The sequence below is a fragment of the Grus americana genome, chromosome 1, assembly GCF_028858705.1.
Source record: "Grus americana isolate bGruAme1 chromosome 1, bGruAme1.mat, whole genome shotgun sequence".
Classification (NCBI taxonomy): domain Eukaryota; kingdom Metazoa; phylum Chordata; class Aves; order Gruiformes; family Gruidae; genus Grus; species Grus americana.
In genome coordinates, this window is record NC_072852.1 from 32,575,746 (window position 1) to 32,598,842 (window position 23,097).

At 37.1% G+C, this 23,097-nt stretch overlaps 1 protein-coding gene across 23 annotated transcripts in view; it reads left to right on the forward strand.

Annotated features, from left to right (window-relative positions):
- NRCAM (neuronal cell adhesion molecule) overlaps window positions 1–23,097 on the forward strand; it is a 165,172-nt gene that overhangs the window by 106,025 nt on the left and 36,050 nt on the right. For 17 of the 23 annotated variants that reach the window (XM_054809938.1, XM_054810971.1, XM_054810563.1 and 14 more), the window contains 12 exons: window positions 235–366; window positions 11,390–11,533; window positions 12,535–12,646; window positions 12,978–13,144; window positions 13,228–13,375; window positions 13,926–14,050; window positions 14,923–14,952; window positions 16,318–16,419; window positions 19,346–19,543; window positions 19,657–19,727; window positions 20,607–20,832; window positions 21,117–21,232. In XM_054809938.1, coding sequence (XP_054665913.1) covers window positions 235–366; window positions 11,390–11,533; window positions 12,535–12,646; window positions 12,978–13,144; window positions 13,228–13,375; window positions 13,926–14,050; window positions 14,923–14,952; window positions 16,318–16,419; window positions 19,346–19,543; window positions 19,657–19,727; window positions 20,607–20,832; window positions 21,117–21,232 — 1,571 coding nt within the window. The remainder of the gene's footprint in view (window positions 1–234; window positions 367–11,389; window positions 11,534–12,534; window positions 12,647–12,977; window positions 13,145–13,227; window positions 13,376–13,925; window positions 14,051–14,922; window positions 14,953–16,317; window positions 16,420–19,345; window positions 19,544–19,656; window positions 19,728–20,606; window positions 20,833–21,116; window positions 21,233–23,097) is intronic. The other 6 variants (XM_054811062.1, XM_054811153.1, XM_054810474.1 and 3 more) reach the window with 1 other exon arrangement.

Here is a 23,097-nt window from a genome sequence, read left to right on the forward strand (position 1 = left end):
ATAGCTGCCCCCTTTTTAATGCAGTGCTTAGCCAGTAACTCTGTCTTGTCAAAGTATAATCTACCAGTTAATCATTGAGTATCACATATATATATATTAAAAAATTATTAACAATGTAAGTCTATATCTATACATATCTTGTTTGAATTATCTTCTGGTTATGATGAGCATGCCTTATGATTTTTTGTACATAATTGTTGAAAACATTTGCTGTGTTTCTCTTCCTAACCCCAGCTGCCCCGTACTGGATAACAGCACCCAGAAACTTGGTCTTGTCTCCTGGAGAAGATGGGACATTGATCTGCAGAGCTAACGGCAACCCGAAGCCTAATATAAGCTGGTTAGCAAATGGCGTTCCTATAGCAAGTAAGATTCTTAATTAACTTATGAGGGGATGAGTAAGACAATATGAGGAAAAACAGGGTGTTTTTTCAAATAGAAATGAAGAGCATGTATTTGAGTAGGTTTTGCCTGACAGGTAATACTAAATTATAAATGAGGTGATAAAAATAACTGTGGTTCATAAAAGTGGAACAACAAAATGTGCCTCTAACGTGCTTGAGAGCACTAAAATTTGTGACCATACTCCTGGTTATCCTGTCTGGTGTTCTGCTGGTAGTATCCTTGCGGCCGCAGTAACAAAGCTGCGCCGTGCCCCTTTGACAGGGATCGGCTGGGGTGTCATTTTTACCCTTGTATTACCGTGGCAGTCAGGTTTGCTAGATCTCTCCTTTGCTGCCCTGCTGCAACACTAATTTTGTCTAGGAGTTGTAAAGGTGACATAAAAAGTCAAGTCCTCACCTCTGTGGATGTACAGAGCACTTTTGCAGGATTTGCAGCTTAGAGTATGTTTGAGCCTTCCAGGCTTTAGCGCTAAAAACCAGCAGCAGCAGCAGCAAAACTGACTGGATGCGTCAGCAAATGCCTGGCAAACACCTTGTGCCAAGTAGGTGTCAAAGAAAAGGAACCCCTAAGGCAGTGGAACAGCTGTTTCTGTGTGCATGGGTAGGAAAAGCAACCCTGAATTGGTGATTGAGTCACTTAATTGTTGCAGTGTTGCTGTATGACAGACACAAGACAGCTGCTATATACGGCACAACTTTACTTGGGAAGAACTTTCTGGAGGACACTGCAATGTGTTGTCAGTTGTGTTTGCACTCAGCGTAGCCTGTACCATAAAATCACACTTGTTTCTTCTGCCTTGATGATCAGAGGGCTGGAGCACCTCTCCTATGAGGACAGGCTGAGAGAGTTGGGGTTGTTCAGCTTGGAGAAGAGAAGGCTCCCGGGAGACCTTTTAGTAGCCTTCCAGTACCTGAAGGGGCCTACAGGAGAGATGGAGAGGGACTGTTTACAAGGCCATGTAGTGATAGGACAAGGGGTAATGGGTTTAAGCTGAAGGAGGGTCGATTTAGATTAGATGTTAGAAAGAAATTCTTTACTGTTAGAGTGGTGAGGCACTGGAACAGGTTGCCCAGAGAAGTTGTGGATGCCCCCTCCCTGGAAGTGTTTAAGACCAGGCTGGATGAGGCTTTGGGCAATGTGGTCTAGTGGAGGGTGTCCCTGCCCATGGCAGGGGGGTTGGAACTAGATGATCTTTGAGGTCCCTTTGAACCCAAACCATTCTGTGATTCTATGATGCCATGATTCCTCCGATATAAAACCAGACAATCTACCCTGTTGACTTGTGAGAGAGAATGTGCTCTAAAATATTCCTCTGTGCTGACCTATTGAAAGTATGACAGTGTAACTTTCAGGAGTTTCAGGGAGTGTTTAAGTCTGTTGATGAAGTAAATGTCATGGAGTTTGGGACATGGAGGAGGATTCTGTACAGTGAGAATCTAGGAAATAGCAACAGGTAAATGAGAACCCTCATTAGAGATATTTGAAATATTTGGGATACAAAAGAAATGAAAGTGAACAGGAGGGAAAAATATACAACTTTGGCCAGAAAAGTAAGGGTATATATTGAAACAGATAGAAATATTTAGCAAATAACCAGTTTCAGGAATCCTCATTAAATGAAAGTTGATATTTATAGCCTGAGATTTAGAATGAGAAGTTTGCGTTGGTTAAATAAGTTATGTAAACTGACATTAACCACCATTTCAGAGAGGTATTTCTTACCTCACTAAACAATGGTAAGTAATCCAGGAAAAAAGGAAAACATCAATGTAATTTTATATTGTGTATATTGTACATACATATATCATAATGCATGCTTTATAATTGAAGTTTGATACCTGTCATGCTCTTTCCTTTCTCAGTTTTGGGCAGTCTCATCTTCCTTACTATTTTCTATGTAGTTACCATTAACTTTTTTTCTGTTTGTTTTGAGGAGATTTTTATCCTACTGTCCTGATAGTTTAACTCTTCAGGCCTTCTGACTAGTAAATTTTTTTTTCACCTGGCTGTGAAATCCACCTTTGCCTCCCAGTGCTTCCTTGTCAAAGCTGTTGGACGTGCTGTTCAAATGACAGACAAGTACATTTTCCAAAATAGCAATGGTGTGTTTTGCATTCTTGCAGGACAGGAGTAAAACATTAAGAAATAGAGAGTTTTCAGAAGCAGCTGAAGGATGCCACTGAATTTCCCAAATACAAGTGCAGCATACATTGGCTGGTTGGCCTCGAGGAATCAGTACATAGAGTCTTATTGAAGGGAACTCAATAAAAATTAAAAGACTGTAATTAAATTACCCACTCAACCTCAGCAGGGAGAAAAAAAAAAGAAAAGAGCACAGGAAATAAATAGCTGGGTAGCTCAGCCTTATGTTAAAGGTCACTTTCACTGCTGAGGAAAGCTGAAGTTTTATCCACCTTAAATATTTAAGTGCAAATTTACTGTATATTCCAGTACATTGAGTCTGTCAGGGCATCTAAGAAAGAGAAGCATCGCGATCACAGAAAGTGCAGTTCTTAAGATTCTTGTGATTTTGTACTATTCTGAGTTATCAAAAGCTGGTCTGGAAACCACCAAGTACAGTGTGCCTTTTTGTTCACTTGTTACTAAATTATAGAATTAAGCTCCTCTTCTTCCAACTGAGTGATTAGTAAATCACTGTAAAAGGAAACTAAAGCAGCTGTTTCAGCTTTAGGGCAGTGCTGAGAGCGCTACACCCATGGCAGGATTTCAAAGAAAAAGAGCTACATTTGAATTTCAAAGCCCTGCTGTCATCATATATCCCACAATGTGCCTCCTGTGGCCCAGTAATCTGTTTGCAATACTTTAATTTTCTATTGGAAAGCACAACTGGGAGATGCTTAATTCTTCCGATTTTGTTTTTCCATAATAGAGTCAGACAAGGAAGGGGGGATGTTGAAGACAAGAACCATTCGTCCATATCTCAGTCAAAGAGAGAGGCTTAAATACCAAAAGAGAAAAGGGAAGAATAAAGAAAAAAATAGTGTTTCTTAAGCACCTATGAAAGAAAATTGCAAAGGTGTAAATTTTGTTCCAGATTATATTAACCAGACTAAAAAGATATTTTTTAAAGGAAGATTGTCGGTTCCTTTGAAATATTTTAATTAATTTTCTTCAGCAACAACACTTAAAAGAAAAACTCCAGCATGTCTGAAAAGCAAGCTGCTTCAGACATGCTGGAGTGATAAGGACCTAACCTCTTAATGTTTACTCACAAGAGTAATTTGAACTCACATGCACAGTCCCATTGAGGTCAATTAGAATTACGTTGGCAAGTAGCAATTGAAAGTTCAGGCCATGACTCTGCCTTGCCTTGTGCTTCAATTAACACTCGAGATCTGCATTATTTATACCACTGCATAATCCGGTGTTTTACTGCTTAGATATTCAGCATGGTTTTACAAAAGGGAAACCATGCATAAAGTATCTCAACTTTTAAGAAAGTAACAACCCAGATTAATTGGGAAGGGGAAGCACTTTCATAATTGGACTTCAGAAAGGCATTGCAAATACTACACAAAAGACTAATTTATTGGTTCACTGGTTCATAGTTCATGATGAGCTATTAAATATTAAATACACACACTTAGATTTATACAAAGTAGTACACTGAAAGGCACTGTTTATTTTCTTTTAACATGTTCTTTGCTTGTTTATATCACATTTCACATTGAACCTTAGGTTTTAGTTAGTCTCCATTAGTAATCACACTGAATTTAAGGGAGAAACATTAGCCCTTAGATTTCCTTCGTGAAAGGCCTTGATAATCCCTGGCTCAGAGACTCGTCATCCATCGTATTCTCTGTGAGTCCACACACAAGCTGTTCACCGCAGCCATGGGAGGGTGGGGAGGAATCTGCTGGACTCTGATGCCCCGAGGACTTCAGTCTTGGAGAGGAGGTAACTGCCAGGACAGGCATTTATCCACCGCTTCTGCTGTCATTGTGTTGGAACTGTGCATCTGGCCTAGGAACTGCAGCAGATATGAAAACCTCTGATACTCAGGGTTTTTTTATTCTGCACAAGGATCATCATGGCTAGTGCAGGTAATACCCTGCTGTCCCTTTGGAGGTAATAGTACTATCAGAATCAGAAACTTGGAAACGAGGATTTCAGTGTTCACAGGAAAATATTTTGCTGAGGAGCAAGTGAGAATGGTGAGAAAAGGAAAAGGGCATTTTCTTCCATGTCCCATCTCCTCCAGAATTAAGTCTTTGTCAGTTCACTGCAAGGGGTGGAGTAAGACAAAACTGGATTACTTAAGTTTCTTGTTTTTCTTGCTTAGGTTCAGTCTTGGTTTGACCCTATAGGTTCTCAAGTGTCTGATGCACTATACTGCCCACCCTTGCTGTTTCACTACCAATTTTGTGTTCAACTGCAAAAGCATAGCTTCCAGCCCACCCAGCCCCCGAAGGAAAAAGGATTTTAGTCACTTAATGTTCTCTACAGATATGATATGGTACTTAGGCAATATGATCAGACATCTGAGAGAACAGGTCTGTCTTGCATGATAGTCCCTGATTTGGGCTCTCAAATGTTAGGAGGCAAGTCAGCTACAGCCAGAAGGATGTTAACTGGATGCTGATTCATAGACCATATGGTTTATGATCTACAGGAAACCAGGAGGTCCCTCCATAAGGGACTTATCTTCTTATCAAGCCACCTCAATGATTACACATTGGATATTCCTCCCAGTTTTCTTGGGTGATTGGTTGATGATGATAAGTCTTGGTTCTGTCACATTTTCCTGTTCTTCTAGCTAATAAATCTGAAAACAAATGTCCAAAATTATACAAATAATTCTTCAAAAATCCCTTTTCAGTCATTCAGTTGTAGTTAGTTTTAACCACAGAAAGACTTTTCTAGGTTTGAAAATGGTTACTATATTCATAAATTACTCATGAATGTGAGTTTTTGGAGGAAGAAACAGGTCAGAAAGAATGACAGGATACTTCTAGCAAAAGTGACTATAATACAAGTGATCCTGTGATCCTGTCAGAACTTGAAAAGCATACATGAGCAGCACTATACAAGGACCATATGTTCCTGCATTCATATCAGAAAAAAACCACCTAACCTTCTGTCTTTGCTTTCTTCATATTTTTCCACAATAACAGGGTCTTCAAGGTTATCTCTGAAGTTAGAGGTGTTGAAAATCATGGCTTAAGAGCCAGTACTATTCTTACACTCCCATTTACATTCACTATTATTCGTGCATAAACTCAAGGACAGAATTACAGTAATAGTAGAACTATAACAACAAATGTTCAGTATAAAAATCTGAATCAAATAATTGTCTCAGCTTCTCTGAGAAACTAATATTCTGCTATTGATGCAAAATGATAACTCAGATTTACTAAAGAAATGAGTGACTAAGCACTATAACACTTAAACAACAGACTTTGTGTTATTACATTTGTTTTCCAACAATCATATATAGTCACTGTGAATGCACAGCAGGAATGATTACTTTTGATTCATAACTTTGATTTGCTAAAGAAGATGCAAGTGTCTGAAGACAGTAATGAATATTTCTGCTCTTTTCTAAAGAGAAATTACTCTCTGTTTTCACTGTGTTTTTCTGTGACATTTTACTGATCTAGGTAAGATTAGCTCTTAGACATGCCAAAGATTTATGTGTTCTTACTGATATGGGGAAAAGCAGTTAAGTCATATTGTTCCTTTCTTTTCCAGCTTATTTTCAGACAGAGGGAATCTCTAGTACAACATCTGAGGATGACAGCATTTTCACTATAGAATAGAACAGTTAATACATATCCTACAAACTATCATTGTAATCCACATCCTTCTTCTGGAAAAAAATTATATACTGCCATATGTTACATCATACTTCTCAGGCAACAAAACCCACCCTAATTCAGTGCCCTCTGGGACCTGGAGTCTAAGTTAGCAGAGCTGAGAACTTCTGATGTCAGCTGGATCTAATACTCATTTTGTTGTATTTCAGAGTGTGGTAACAATATAAAACTGATTTCAGGAATGATGAATGTCACGATATTAGGTTTTTTGCAAACAATAGCAAATTACAGAATCACAATCAAAGGTATTTACCTCCTTCCCAGTGAATTATTTTCAATCTACGATGTTGTTTTAAAACCACAGTATCACGGCATAGTTGAGGATGGAAGGAACATCTAGTCCAACCTGCTCAAAGCAGGGTGTTATCTGATCTGCTTGGTCAGGACTGTGTCTGGACATATTTGGATTATCTCCAAGGATAGAATCCATCACCTCTTTAGGCATCCTGTTTCAGGGTCTGACCACCCTCACAATAAAAAAATTCTGTTTAAGTTAAAAACCCCCACAAATCCAAGTAATGGATTTTTTTCCCAATTTTACAGAGAGCTTAAAGATCTGAGCTAAAGAATTTAGTCAGTAGACCAATTTCATGTCTTAATAACTTTCTGCCTAACATACATATCTTTCTTACAGATCAGGCTGAAGTTTGTGTCATTTCTTTGGACTGATAACATTGTATTTTATAGTGCATCATCAATTGACAGTTGTTCTGTTCTGTTCTGTTCATTGTGTTTAGTTTCCTGAATTTGCATAAATGCACATTGACCAGAAATTAAAATTGATCAGGAAAATGAAATACTTCAATGGAAAAGGGTAAAACATCTCAACAAATTCTGGATGTTTTTCTTCCAGTTTTAAGCATAATAGTGTGTTTTAACTGCTTCTGCTCAGAGAGCACATTTTGTTCTCTTTTTTCCCAGGAAAAAAGTCATAAGGTGCAGTAGTGGTTATTTAAACATGATAAAGAAAGTAATTGCTTGGGCTGTCTGAAGTTTATGAAACAGTTGGAAGTATGCATTCAGATGAACAGATGATATTCAGGGTGCTGATGACTAACCAAGACAAAAGCATCTGACGGAGGCTACACCTTCTCTGTACAGGAGCATGCTGTTCGTGGCTATGCAGTCAAGAAGCTGTCTCATTATACAAAGTGGTGGAAAAATCAGGTGAAACCAGGCAATCAGGTCTTTGTCCAGAAAGTACACAAACACATTCATAAGCTGATGTTATTGGGAGTAAGTGTTGGCTGTTAACAGGGCACATGTTCAATTGTCTGTTACAGCAGCAGAACTCCTTTAGCAAATCCTCATCCTTCATTATCCCGATTGTACAAGCCCATTTTAAGTATTACGTAATTCTTTGCTATCTTGCCTATCAGTGCCAAATTCAGATTTGTCAAATGTGTCAAAAGCATTTTCTCCTTTTGGTGCAGTTATTCTGTAATGTGACCAGAATCCTCATAAAGGCAAACAAGCAGTGCTTGAGTGGCCCTGTCATCACTCTCTTTTCCCAGAAAAAGAAGAAAAAAGATGCGGAAATGGCTGAAGTACTGCATGCCTTCTTTGCCTCAGTCTTTACTAGCAAGACTGGCCTTCAGGAATCCCAGGTCCTAGAGACCAGAGAGAAAGACTGGAATGAGATGTACCCTTGGTGGAAGAGGATCAGGTCAGGGAACACTTAAGCAATTTGGACGTACGTAAGTCCATGGCCCTGATGGGATGCACCCACAAGTGCTGAGAAAGCTAGCAGATGTCATTGCAAGGCCACTCTCAATAATCTTTGATCGATCATGGTAACTGGGAGAAGTGCCTGAAGACTGGAGGAAAGCAAATGTTACTCCTGTCTTCAGGAAGAGCAAGAAGAACTCAGGGAACTACGAGCTGGTCAGCCTCACCTTGATCCCTGGGAAGGTGATGGAGCAGCTAATTCTGGAAACCATTTTCAGGCACATTAAGGACAAGAGAACCATCAGGAGTAGTTAGCATGGCTTCACCAAGGGGAAGTCATGGTTAACCAACTTGATAAATTTCTCTGATGAAATGACTGGCCTGGTAGATGAAGGGAAGAGCAGTAGATATTGTCTACCTGAACTGTAGTGAGGCCTTTGACGCTGTTTCCTGTAGGATACTCATAGATAAGCTGTTGATATATGGGCTGGATAAGCAGACAGTGAGGTGGATAGAAAACTGGCTGAATGGCCAGGCCCAGAGTGTGGTGATCAGTAGCACAAAGTCTAGTTGGAGGCCAGTAACTAGCAGTGTACCCCAGGGGTCAGTCCTGTTTAACATCTTCATTAATGATCTGGATGATGGGGCAGAGTGTACTTCAGCAAGTTTGCTGCTGACACAAAACTGAGAGGAGTGACTGATACACCAGAGGGTCATGCTGACATCCAGAGGGATCTTGACAGGCTGGAGAAATGGGCTGACAAGAACCTTGTGAAGTTCAACAAGGTAAAATGCAAAGTCTTGCATTTGGGGAGGAACAACCCCAGGCACCAGTACATGCTGGGGGGCACCTCGCTGGAAGGTAGCTTGGCAGAAAAGGACTTGGGCATCCTGTTGGAAACCAAGTTGAGCATGAGCCAACAATGCGCCCTTGTGGCAAAGAGGCTAATGGTATCCTGGGCTACATTAGACAGAAGTATTGCCAGCAGGTCGAGGGAAGTGATCCTTCCCCCATCTGGACGCAGTTCTTGGCAACTGGCTCTACGTGGCCCTGCTTGAGCAGGGGGTTGGATCAGACCTCCAGAGATCCCTTCCAGCCTCTACCATTCTGTGTGTGTGAGTGCAGCGGTGCATGCTTAAGAACATTAAAGCCTCTGGATGATACAGCATCTAACTTTTAGGGCCTGGCCCTGCAAAACACAGTGTAGTACATGGGCAAAGACATGTAGATTCTGTTGGTGTTGCGTGGGAGGATGAGGTATGTCAGAAGACAGACTGTTGAATAGATGCCAGTCTCAACAGGGAGCTTTCTAAAATCGGTGCCCTTCAGCATGCAAGTGGCTAGACCAGTCAAAAGGAAGCACTGACTAACCTGACACTTACCTCAGTTTGGTTTTTTTCCCCTTTGGGACCCACAGCTTGAAGCCCTTTTCTGAGAACAGGCACCTGCCTCCTTTCCTTCAAATCACTGAAAAGGGATACCTTTTTTTTTTCCTTAAATACAGCAATGGGAAGGGAAGATGTTATCTTTCTTTTTATAAGATAGTTTAATGGTTAGATCATTCTTTTAAGATTGAGTTCCTTCTTCAGTCATAGAGGACTGAACTAATGGCTTCCATCTCTCCGAAGGGGCCCTACCATCGGCCTGTAAGGTATTATGTAAGGGAGCGTGTGCGAGGGAGAGAGTCTGTGCACCCATTAAAGCTCTGCTGTGTGCAGAAAATGCTGCAGGATTCGGAGGGCATGAGTGGAGGGAAGCCCAGAGCCGGAGGCAGGGAGTAGCCGTGATTGGAACGGCCGGGATTGATCTCCCACCTCCTGGGAGGGCGGTTGTGCGTTTTTTCCATTTAACAGTGATTTGTATGCAGAAACAGACCACTTCTCACAGCTGACTGGCCTGCCTGCTGGGCTACTCACCTGCTCAGTCTGTTTTCAGCCCATGAATCTTTTAATGAAAATGGCATTTACATAGAATAGGAAGCATTGTGGAACGTGGAACACAATAGGAAGTAAAACAAAAGAGGAGAAAAATAAGTGCCAGCAATCCAGAAGCCCAGAGAATAACTATTTAAAATTCCAGTAGTACCTTTTTCTTCCTTTCTGAAATTTCTGAATTTGCGATACTGATTTGAACACAGAGTGATGGAAGATAAGAGTTAAAAATGGAGTTGAGTAGTGTTCTTGAGGCATCTGTTTGGAAATTGATGTGATTACTTTACATGAAAAATGGCCTTAGAGTTCACCTAAGATGGAAATACCCTTAAGCAGGAGCACAGAACTGTGGTCCCCTTCATCTATCCCTTTTCGTTCTTCGCTGTTAGAGAATTCAGTAACAGATACTTCAGTAGATTTGAGAAAATGTAGAAGTTTCTCCTTTTTCTTTACAGATGAGTACTGAGATACTGTCTGAATCAAAAGGCTTTGCCACTTAAAAAAAAAAGATGTTAATTTAGTTAATTGATCTTTTCTATGAATCCAAACAAATGAGAATGATTTTATATGAAAATGTCTTCCACGTATATACTTATTTTCCCAAGTTCCAATAATATGTACAGGTGTCAGTTTTGACGATGCAACCAAACTAGATGCATTTATTTATGCATATGTGCATTTATTTTAAATATTAATATATAAATAATTTCACCATTAACTGTCAATATTAATAATACATTGATGTGTTTTGATTTAATAATTACTTAAAATATTAAACTATAGTTTTTGCATTTTTATGCAGTGTGGTGTTACAAGCTAAGTTTTTTCTCTGTTGTTTGAGCTGTTATTCTTCAATATTATCTCAGAATTTTATTTTCAGTTCTATTCTGGATTCTGGGATGCAAGACCTGTTTTACAGCTCAGGCTACTACAGAACGGTTGAGGAAATAGCATTGTATAATTCTTATAAAAGGGAAAGAGTGCCACCTACTGATTTATATTACTGCTCTCGTGAAGATTTTGTGTGGAAGAATTACTTACATTTTACTCTGAGATAGTTTTCAACTGATTAAGGCTATGTTTATGTTTGGATAATTATTTATGGTATATCAGCTGATTGGAAATGTTGAAACCTTTAAGTCACAGAGAATTGTAAAGTTCCGATGTCATTCTAACATAATTTTCTTTTGACACTCAGAAATATTTCCTTATTTTTTCTAGGTGTCTGCATTTGCCTGAATCTTGTCATATCAGTATTTTTTTTCTATAATGCATGCAAAATATGATCTCAGCTTCACTTCTTTCAAAAACAAACAACAATAAAAAACCCTCAGAAAATGGGAACTCTACCATTGTCAGTTAAATATTTGTAGAATTGGAAGAAGTTCCTTAATCATATTGAAATTCACATCTTAACCAGTAAACCGAGGAAAATAGAATAAGGGGTAGATTGGTCTTTCAAATTGTTTCTTCTTTTCAGAAGTGTGAAACATATCATCTAACAGCCATTTACGAAAAACGATTATTTTTTTTCTTTACACCAACAGTTGCCCCAGAAGATCCTAGCAGAAAGGTAGATGGTGATACCATTATTTTCTCACATGTGCAAGAAAGGTCAAGTGCTGTCTATCAGTGCAATGCTTCTAATGAATATGGATACTTGCTAGCAAACGCATTTGTAAATGTTCTGGGTAAGAAACAGATTTTGTATTTTTCAGTTTTCTTGCATATTCAGTTAGTTGTCTCCTGCCGCTACACCAATTGCATACTCAAGCCTTGCTTGAGGTCTTCAGTGGCAATGGCTGTATTTCCTGAGCCCTCCAAAAGGCAAGGGTATACATACCTTGTTTTTGTAGGATATTCCTGAATTTCACTTTCACTATTCCTAACTAAGATAGATAGATAATTGTGAAAGCTGGGGAAAACTTGGAAGAAATTTTATTTCTTTTTTGTTTGTTTCTTTATGTAAATCAAGCAAACAGAAGCATAATAAATAAGGGAGGGATTAATATTCCTTAAGTTAGTATGTTTTAGTACACTTTCATTGATTGTGGGTGTTTTGGATCTAAATTGCTATTGCAAGGGGACACATTTAGTATGCATTTGTCTTCAAGGCCTCCCAAGAATGTGTTTCTAGTTACAAAATATTGTGGCCTCTCTAATTCTTCTCGCTGAATTTAACAAAGCTAGTAGTAAAATCCTGGGCAGAATGGCCTCTAATGACTCTCCTGCAGGAACTGGCAGATCTTTTGATTGAGAGAAACTGACTTTTAAATAAAAGAACTCCCTTTGGTTCCATGGTTCCTTTAAAAGATGTAGGTGTTTCACCAAAAATACATCTTAGTGTCTTTCTGCCTGCAGGTTTGTTTGGAATTATGTGGTTCAGTCTGTTCCCAGGAGTTTCTCTTCTTGAAATATACTCTGATTTAAATTTTCCAAATGAAATCATTGCCTTTGGTGCCCATCCCTGTGATTTGTAAACAGGGAAGAAGCATTTGTTTCTTACAAGATAATTCTCCTACATTAGCGTTTCCTCAGGCTACTGGCAGTAGAACATATGTGGACCTAGACTTGAGACCAGAAATCACTTCAGAGAAGGTTGTTAACATATAACTCTTTAGGCCATTCTTGATGTCTTAGTATTTTGTATTTGCATCTTCATATCTATATCCAGATATCTTTGTCTTTTCAGCTGAGCCACCAAGAATTCTAACTCCTGCTAATAAACTGTATCAAGTCATCGCAGATAGTCCTGCATTGCTAGACTGTGCTTATTTTGGTTCACCTAAGCCTGAAATTGAATGGTAAGCTACAGTCGTTATGCTTAAGTTATGTAAAAAGAGCCAATTATATCTATGGAAACAAACATTTAAAGCTTCAAAACTATTTTTACTCTATTCGCAATTGAAAAATAGTGTATTTTTAAATATATGCTGGTTACAATACACTAATACAGTATTACATATACTTAATGTAACAACAGTTAAGTTATCCCTACAGAGTAAACTTTAAATTTCATTATGTGATTCTGCCTGTATTTTCTAATGTGGCAGTCCCAAGCTTGCGTTTTCTGATAATAAAATACAACAGAATTAAACTATGATGTTAGATAATGATCTTACTTTTTATATAAAGGTTTAAGGGAGTGAAAGGTAGCATCTTGCGTGGAAGTGAATACGTTTTCCATGATAATGGAACCTTGGAAATTCCAGTGGCTCAAAAGGATAGTACTGGTACATACACATGTGTAGCAAGGAATGAATTAGGAAAGATACAAAATGAGGTGCAATTGGAAGTTAAAGGTAAGAAATGAATCGCTCTTTCATCACAGGTTAGTATAGAATTTTAGACTTTCTAAATATCTAATAATAATTTTAAATTTCAGATCCAACGATGATAATTAAACAGCCAGAATACAAAGTGATTCAGAGATATGGCCAAGTTTCATTTGAGTGTATAATAAAACATGATTCTACCTTATTACCAACAGTTATATGGTTAAAAGACAATGATGAACTGCCAGATGATGAAAGGTATGGCCAAAATAATTTTCCCTTATTATTTTTAATTTTTCTAGTGTCTTTTGTCTGCTCCTTTTCCTGATCTTTGAAAGGAACATATTGACCTATTGACATTTTCCAAAGATGACTGATAAATATCATCACTATCCCATATTTGGTGACTCAAGGACTTACCTAGTGTTTTAAAAGTATTAAGATAGAATTCAAAATGAAATGAGACGTAAAAATTTTTAATTGTGCACATTGACCATGTATATCAATTGTAAGGAGAAGATAATTGGCATAAGAAGCCAAAGGGGTAATGAAAGACTATTTTGCTCTAGATCACAGATAATTAAAAGTTGGTTTAGTATATTTGGAAATAAAAGCACATTAGGATAGGCAGTGTGGGAAGATAGTCAAGAGCAATGTAGAAAAGGCTGACATAGTCCCATAGCTTACATTGTTCTCCAGGTATTTGCTGAAATACACAAGTATATGGGATTTGGTAATGTCTTATGTAAGTTTCTTATAACAGTACCAGTTATTGAAAAATCAGTGGCTGAATCTATTGTATTTACAGGTTTCTAGTTGGTAAAGACAACTTGACCATTATGAATGTAACTGATAAAGATGATGGAACATACACTTGCATAGTTAATACTACTCTGGACAGTGTTTCAGCAAGTGCTGTGCTTACTGTTGTTGGTAAGAATACTCTCAAACTTTATGATAGCAGAACTGTGTTTAATTACTGTTAAGTATGAAAACAGCATTAGATTTATAATGCAGACCACAAACATAATTTTGGTTTCTGGGACAGGACAAAGAAAATGTCACCTATTTGTAAATCTGTTTCAGCTTTTTAAAAATACAGTCTTAACCTAAAATTTGCCTTTGAATCAGCTGCTTATAAAAGGGTCCAGTAGCTACAGGACACATACAGTTTCATGCTGTGTAGGTTTTTATTTGGATCACATCTGAGCTAGCACAGTAGATTACATGTTGCAGAGTATTTGAACATAAACATGTTATCTCAGGAATCTCTTTCGCAGCTAAATTATGCTTCAGAAAGACTGAGCGTGCTTGGTTGTATGACTTTTCAAGGATTTTCTTTTTAAGTTAATTTTCTCTGTTAAGTTTCTATGATTGCGGATTGTTATGTTACTTTGCCCCTTCTCCTAATTTGTAAGAAATTTATAAGTAGATGTCCTGAATGATTCTTACCTCATTTCAAGCTGAGATTCAAAGTCAAGTATGCTTGTATTTTAAAATGGTGTTGTGATCTTATGCCTTTCCAGGAATGACATACAACAAATGTCTAGTACTTATTTAAAAGTTTTTATAAGATTACTGACTTTATTTATTTTCTTGATCTATCCTTATTAAAAAAATGGAGAAAATATTCAAGAATACTTTTATAGCTTTTCAGTGAAAAATTATCAACATATTATTTAAAATCAACCATTTAAATAAGTTAGCTTTTCTTTGTCTCTAATAATTATAGTCTTTAACTACCTGCAGTATTCTGTTTCTTTGGCTACTAACTGATTAAATCCTTATATTAATGTTCTTTTCAGCTGCTCCCCCAACTCCAGCTATCATTTACGGTAAACTAATCCGATGTTCTCTTGCTACATCATCTGCCAGATATATTTCTCATTGCAAAGTGCAACATCTTTTCTTTTTTCCCTTTTTCCTGTGTTTGTGTGTGTGTGTGTGTATGGTTTCATCCCATTTTGCCAACTGCTTCATTACTGGAGTACTGGACTTTGGAATTTTACAGTGCAGGCTGCTTTTTATTTTAGGGAATAAATGATTATTGGAGATAAATTCTTTTTAATTAACATTGGTTATAGTGTGCTAATGCTTTTCTCATAGAGAATATTGTAATGCAAATTAGTTATATAATAAATGACAAGTAAATCCAACTGTTCATTGAAAGCTAATTCACTATCAAAGAACTTACACCAACCAAATTATGGTATGTTTTTACATTGTTTTTGATGACAGCTTGGTAGGCCTTGTGTACTTTATTTCATAGTTCGTCTTCATTTTACTTCACTCGTAAAATGCATAGGACCATATTGACCCATTTTGTTTATGATTGATGAAAATACTAATAGGGGTTAGCAATTAAAGCTGAAATTCCCCAAAAAATCTGTCGGTCAGGTACAGTGTTAAATTTGACAGTATACAGCCTTTAATTTGGTAGCATTTTTCCTGAATTTGGGTTTTAAAATGCAATATAATATGCCTAAAACACTTTTAAGTATGAGACTCTTAAGCACTTTTATGTAAATCCTATCACATTCAGTGAAAATGCTTCTGTATTCTTAAATGAACCTACTTATTAGCCTTGATTTTTGTGTAACAAAGCATATAATTATTTTCAGCAATTTGGAATGGACAATTACATCTTTATGCATTATAAGGATGTATATAAACAGCTTGCATGGTATTTCAGGATTTTTTTAAAAGTACAGCAACAAATAAATGACTTGGTAACTTGCAATTAGTTTCTATTTGAAACCTGGTTTGAATTCACGTGCAAAGTATTTGTAGTGGTTCTACAAAAGCTTCTTTGATGTGAATGCTTCTTTATTTTCCTTGTTTTATTAAATATTTCTAGTTACAATAGATAACCACCCATAATGATTCAAAGATAAACTAAACATGCATTTCCTAATTCTTTGCATCTCATTTTATTTTTACATCACAGTGCAATGAGATGTAGATAAAATCAAATACAGATTCTTGTTAATGTATAGAAGTTTCCAGATACATCAGTTCTCCATTTTGTCTCTGTTTTGTAACAGTTGCATGCTAATGGTCATTAAGTCATGCTTACGTAAGTGAGTAGACCTGCCTTTCTGTATTTGTGGAATTCTTTTGATTGGAATGTAAGGATTTTTTCAAAAATGAAACTACATATTCTGGTGTGATTATTTACTTTGTGATCATTTGATTTACAGCTCGGCCAAATCCACCCTTTGACTTGGAATTGACAGGTCAGCTAGAAAGAAGCGTTGAACTCTCATGGATACCAGGAGATGAAAATAACAGCCCCATTACAAGTATGTTTGTTTGTATCTATTGCATTATGTGAACAGCATTATGTTAACTGTTCTCAGATTCCAAAGCATTCTGAGATAAATTTTGTGCGCGGCATGGAAGAATGATAAATTCATTTGCTACAGTTGCCATTTATTTACATTACAAAAATTAACTGCATGTCCTCTACTGTACAGCCAAGCAAGTAAATATCCTGCCCTAAAAAAGCTGGGCTTTTGATCCCAAAACCTGTGCTAGTTAACATACGAGTCCAGTCTTATGAATATGTAAAGTGTAGACTTGTTCATTTGTTGTATGCTTTTGAAGGAGAGAGCTAATTACATCTTGCATTAACTATTTTGCAATTCCCATGAATCTGAAATAGCATCGGTACCAATATCTTTAGGGATTGTCCATCACTACCGATACAGAAGCTTATTCTTCATGAAAATATCAGGCAGATAGTTTTTTCTGATTTGTTCTAGTCCAGACAGTTGAAGGATTAAAGCATGTCCATAAGACAGAGAAAATAAACATCTATAAACTTTTGAGACTGGAAATGGATCTTAAACGCTATTACTCCTCCCAGTAGAACATGATGAAAGGTACTCTTGCTTATATTCAACAGAGAGGATGGAGGGGGAAATTAGGAGGCAAGAAGACGCATGTTACTGTTTGTTTTCTAAAAAATAATAGGATCACAAAGATTTGTTGGGGCAACTTTTTCATTATAAGCAATTTATTGAATAATTTATGCAGTGTATTTTTAGTTAATAACTGCCACAAGTTACCGAGACCAGTGTACACATTATAATTGGAATAAATGAGTTAGGCTGACTTATTGAGTGTGGCTCTCTAGGATCTGATGCTGGTCAGTATCAACACTGAACACAAACCGTAAGGATCAGGCATCTGGAATAGAAGTTTTGTAAAAACAGAATTTCAGAAATTTCAAAAGACATCAAAGATTTTGATTGCATTTTAATGAAACACCAAGGGATTTTGCTGAAGTTTTACACTGAATTTCAGACTTGTCTAATATATATCAACTAGTAATATACTTTTAAAAATATAATATATAGAAGTTTAATGTAAATGGTTGAATTTAAGTTATGGCGTATTCATATACTCTTGTATCAGCATTTTCATTTTTTCCAGACCAGAAGACACAAGTGTTGCCTTTCTATAGGAATGAAATCACAGTGTTTCAAAAGAAATGATACTAGGTTGGCTCGTAGTGGAGCTTTTCTAGAAGCGAGATATCGCATGCATTCTAATATTGGAAATGGAACTTTTCTAACTAAATAATGCTGGTTTTAATTATGATACAATTTATATTGCTGTGTGGTCCCCTGAGAGCCTGCAACATAAGGCATTCGCTTTGTAAGTAAGCCTATTACTGCTGCTGCTGCTATCACTTCAAAGTGCAGATCAAGACTCAAAGATAGGACTTCATTATGAGTGATCCCTTTACACAAGTAATACGATTGACATGCTAGAATCATTCTGAAAGCTCGAACAGAATGTTTTTCCTTGAAGTCTCCTATAAATTGTTGTACTAGAGTTGCAGGCAGAATGCTAGTTACTAGGGAAGCAAAATGCAATAGTGAAAACTTTGTTGGTGTTCGTTGTTTTTTTTTTTTTCTTTTAGCATGTAATATTCTCACCTTTTAAACAAAGACTTTGATCTGGAAAATATTCCATACCAAGACCTTTATCTCTAAGCACACAACACCAGCTATAACTCAGCCTGTAATTTGGGGCCAGTTCTCCCTCTTTCTCACTACCCAGGTCAGGATGAAATCTGCAAGCCTGAAGTCCAGAAGGCTATGATTAGTACTACTTAGCTATTTTACTTCCTGAACATCTTGGCTGCTCAAAGTCTCGTGGATTGTTTCTGTGTGGTACTGTAAGCATTCTTCTAAAAGCATTTTCTACATGCCTTTCAGAATTTCTTTAGTAGTCCAAACAGGATGTATCCTGAGCCATATTCTGGCTTCTTGTCCCCACCTATACATGAGATAGGGAAAAATTATTGTTACACAACACACAAACATTTGATGCTCATGTAAATTTTGTATAGCTAAACTTAATATTCCATGGAGTATACTCAAATTACACATTCTTCTCCCATTTATTTACTGTATCCTAACAATTCCTCTTAAGTGTTTCAAAATTTATATCTCATACCTAAGAGCAGGAAGGTTTTTTTGCTGTTTCGCAGCTGAAAAAGTCCTTTTATCTTTGATAATGAATATGATTTTCTTTTTGGAGTTCTACAAACCTATTTATCCCTGAGGTTATATACTCTGTAGGGTCTTAACAACAATCATCATAATGTTCACACAGAGAACTCTCAAGAAATTTAGCTTCTGAACTTACATTCATTGACTTAATGTGAAGATACTGAAAAGTGTTCTCAAAAACATTCCTTGAGTATTGGTTGTTAACTTTAAATAGTTCTTCACTAAGCCAGTCTCACTGGGGAAATTGGAATACTCAGAGAGTTTTTATAATGTACAGGTACTACTTACTGTCAGCTTGATACAACTAAGACCAACATATTTGTCAGCCAAATATTACATTTACATCAAAATTCCAATCTTGTCCCACTTTCTTGCTGTGATAGTTCAAGGGTTCTTGTTACATTAAAATCCAGTACCTGAGAGAGAGCTCTTGTAATAACGTGTTACTGACAGGTAGCTGCATTAGTGAGAATACCAAATAATTAGTTAGAGTGTTTCTAGTATATTTCTACCTAGGCAGTACTTTTAAGATCCACGTTACAGATCCGTGTTCTCGTTTATGTACTTATTTTTCAATTTCCATGATTTTTAAAAATGTTGATTGGATCCCTCCCTTGTGATTAGCTCATTCAGAAATGCCTATACTGATCTAGGAAAGTGTTGCAAGTTTTGACATGAAGTTGGATTCAATTTCTGTTTACAGACTTTGTTATTGAATATGAAGATGGGCTGCATGAATCAGGGGTATGGCATTACCAGACGGAAGTTCCTGGAACTCAGACAACAGTACAGTTGAAGTTGTCTCCATACGTCAACTATTCATTCCGTGTGATAGCTGTCAATGAGATTGGCAGAAGTCAGCCAAGTGAACCATCTGAGCAGTACCTGACAAAATCTGCAAGTAAATAACTATTCCCACTTACCAATGATTGATTTATACTATGAATGGCGTTGAATTTGCTTGGAATGCAAACAGCAGTCATTCTTGTTCACATGTAAATATTTTATTTTTAGATCCTGATGAAAATCCTTCTAATGTACAAGGGATAGGCTCAGAACCTGATAATTTGGTAATAACATGGGAGGTAAGTTTGGTTTTGGAGGTTTCATTTGTGTGTTTTCAGGTCTGCAAGTAGCATTTTTTTAGAGAAATAATGATGATCTAACTGTGAACGCACTATGAGAATAGCCAGTGCATTGCTTACTTAAAACATGCTTGAAAAAGAGTAAAATCCAGACATTTTCCCGTCTTCATTTTTGGGGAAAAGCTGCATGCATTATGAAAAAAACAAATAAATTAAGATGCCACATTTTCCTTGAGTGATTTCTCAAGACAAGCCATTAATTTGATAATACAGGATGTTTTGCTGCCAATTTAGGAAAACTTAAATATGTAAATTGTGATTTATCTCAAGTAGAGTCTTATTTTTAGAATGAATTCTAATGTGAATCCTAATTCTACCCTCAACTTTTGTGATAAACCAAATTATTGTGCGCTCTTCCACTGAAAAAACTGTTGTGGAAATGTTTTCTCTGTCATGCCCTTACCATCATGACAGGAGCTCAAGGAGAGACACGTAAAAGCAATTTCCCATCCCATACAAGATGCATTGTCTAGGGAACACTGTTTATAGGGAGTTGGTGTAAGTCTGGTTTTCCCTCTTCTGCTTCTTAAGAAATATTTGAAAACAAAATGTGTATACAGAAATCACAATGTATGGTTGCATGAGAATTAGCCAGGAGAACCATTCAATGTGATTTGACTAATGAATGAAAAGCAACTGAACTGACCTCCTGTAAAAGTGAAATTGCATAGCTTGGAGATTTCAGCAGTGCTTCTCTGTCACAGAACACAGTGGGAAATTTTCAGTAAAATTCTAAAGAAGAATCAGTATATTTCCTTTGTGACTTTGGATTTTTCAGATGCTTCAGAATATTTTAAAAAATATTTCTTTTCATTTCAGTCTTTAAAAGGTTTTCAGTCTAATGGACCAGGGCTTCAGTACAAAGTCAGCTGGCGTCAGAAGGATGTTGATGATGAATGGACATCTGTTATAGTTGCAAATGTATCTAAATATATTGTGTCTGGTACACCAACTTTTGTGCCCTATGAAATAAAAGTACAAGCTTTAAATGACCTGGGATATGCACCAGAGCCATCAGAGGTGATTGGACATTCAGGGGAAGACTGTAAGTTTTGTAGTTTGACTCAACTGTACTAAAAGTGACTGAATGTGTAACCTAAATGGATGTTTAAAATATCAAAATATTGGAAAGGGGGGTAGTAGGGGGATTTTTTACTTAAAATGAAGTAATTAGGAGATAACAAGGTTTCATAATACTCTAGTATTAATCCTGGGGCCAGCTTTTTAAAATAGGAACATTTTAACCTATTCCTTGAGTGCAATGCAAAGATTCATTCTGAAAAAGGATATTCATTCTAACTAGGCACTTGTTGCCTTCTTTCCACACAGTGCCAATGGTTGCTCCAGGCAACGTGCAGGTTCACGTTATTAACAGCACATTAGCAAAGGTGCATTGGGACCCAGTTCCACTAAAAACTGTCCGAGGACACCTTCAAGGTTACAAAGTAAGTACAGTCAAAAGCTTTCTGTTCTTCCTGTATTAAAATAGATCACTCTTCCTGTATGAGACTGTATCCAGATTGAAGTAACTGACATATAAGAGGACTCTTGCTTTTCAGTAAGCTCACAAGTTTAGCTGACGAGCAAAAGCATTGATACAACTCATTTCAGGTTCAGCAAGTTTCAGCCTTGTAGCACTCGCCTCTTGTGACATTGTCCTTGAAGAAAAATGGTTATGTTTGCAATTAAGTTTGCGCACATTATATAGATTTAATAAAATGATAATGGTTTTACAGATCTTATTCCAAAAGGATATTTAGAGGATGAGGAGAAATAGTTTCTGTAGGAGTATCTTCTAGGTCTGATGCTACGATTACTCATCTTCTGCCATAATATGATTAATCACATCTTTAATTCTGAGTAACTGGCCACTTGCTAGCTTATGCTGGGTGCTGTGTCTTTTGGGGGGCCAGGAAAAAGCTCAGTTTAAAGGCTCAATTTAAGGAGATAGGAAATAGCAGAAGATTTGGAGTGTACAATTGAAGGAAACTTAGTGTAAGATAATGTGCTGGCTTTGATGATAACGGAGAAGGTTGTGTTGGAGACAAAAGACTGCAATGAATAAAGAATGAGAGACAGAAGGACTTCAAGGTTAGAAGCTGGGGGAACTGGTGTCCCTGGTGGACAGGGAAAATCCGATGGCAAAAGTTGCTTCAGAGGTTGCACTAGAAGCCCATCAGAAGAAAGCGGAGTGGAAACTGCAGAAGCATGGTAGACTGGTTGTGGAGGGAAGAGTGGAATGAGGGGATATACTGACTTCCTATACAACAACAGAAGAAAATAAAAAATAATTATTTCTTTGCTTCTCTAAGTATACTAATAAATATGTTCTAACAAAACAGTATAGTTACACAGCCTGAACTAGGTTACTTCGTAAACCAGACTAATTTAAACTACTTCTGTTTAAATGAAAGGAAGAAAAATAGGTATTTGAAAAAATCAAGAGAGTAAAGAATATTTGGAGGAGAATAAATGTACATCGTACTTATAAAATGGAGAACTAGCATTCAAGAGCACTGATACAACATCAGAGAGAGTTCCTGGTATGTGGATGTCACTTACCTGGCACAAAATACCACCAGCCAGAGAGACTTAAGCTAGTTCTGTATGAGCTAGCATAAGTATTTGCAGTTAATGTGGTGCTTTGCCCTAGATAATAAACTCAGCTGAGAAACAGGACTTACTAGTCTGTTAAATGTTTATCTGTTAGGTGACAGTCTCATTATCAACATATATTTCATACACAAATGGGCAACCAAAAGAAAACATCCATTATGTTAGGATTAAAGAGTTAGAATTTAGTGAAGTTAATGCGTATTATTAATCCAGTTGCAGCAATGCTAATGCTCATAATCCAAATCACCAAATTTCTGTTAAAGATCAACAATAATACAAAAATTTCCATAGCCACAAATGTCATCATCCCAAGATTAGATGGAGATTTTTTCTTCCTTGGGTTTGGAGTCTCTGAGGGTTATTTTCTCTCCTGTATTTGCTAACAGGTTGCACACGTTCCTCTCCAGTTGGTCTAAAGGGTTAGTGATGCCATGATTATTTCTGTTCAGCGTGTTAGTCCTTCTCTGTATACAGTATGGTTTTTTCTCTGTGGGGAGGAGAACCACACAATTACATAAAGCTAAGCAAAACTGAAGCTAAAATAAGTTAGTCAATAATCATAAATAAAACAAGCTCAAGACTACAGGACTGACAACAGACCTGACCGCTTAGTAGTTTTCTGTTATGGCTAGGACAAATGAGACAGTGGTATATCCTTGAATAAGTTGCACATGCAGCAAAAGTTCCTGAATTA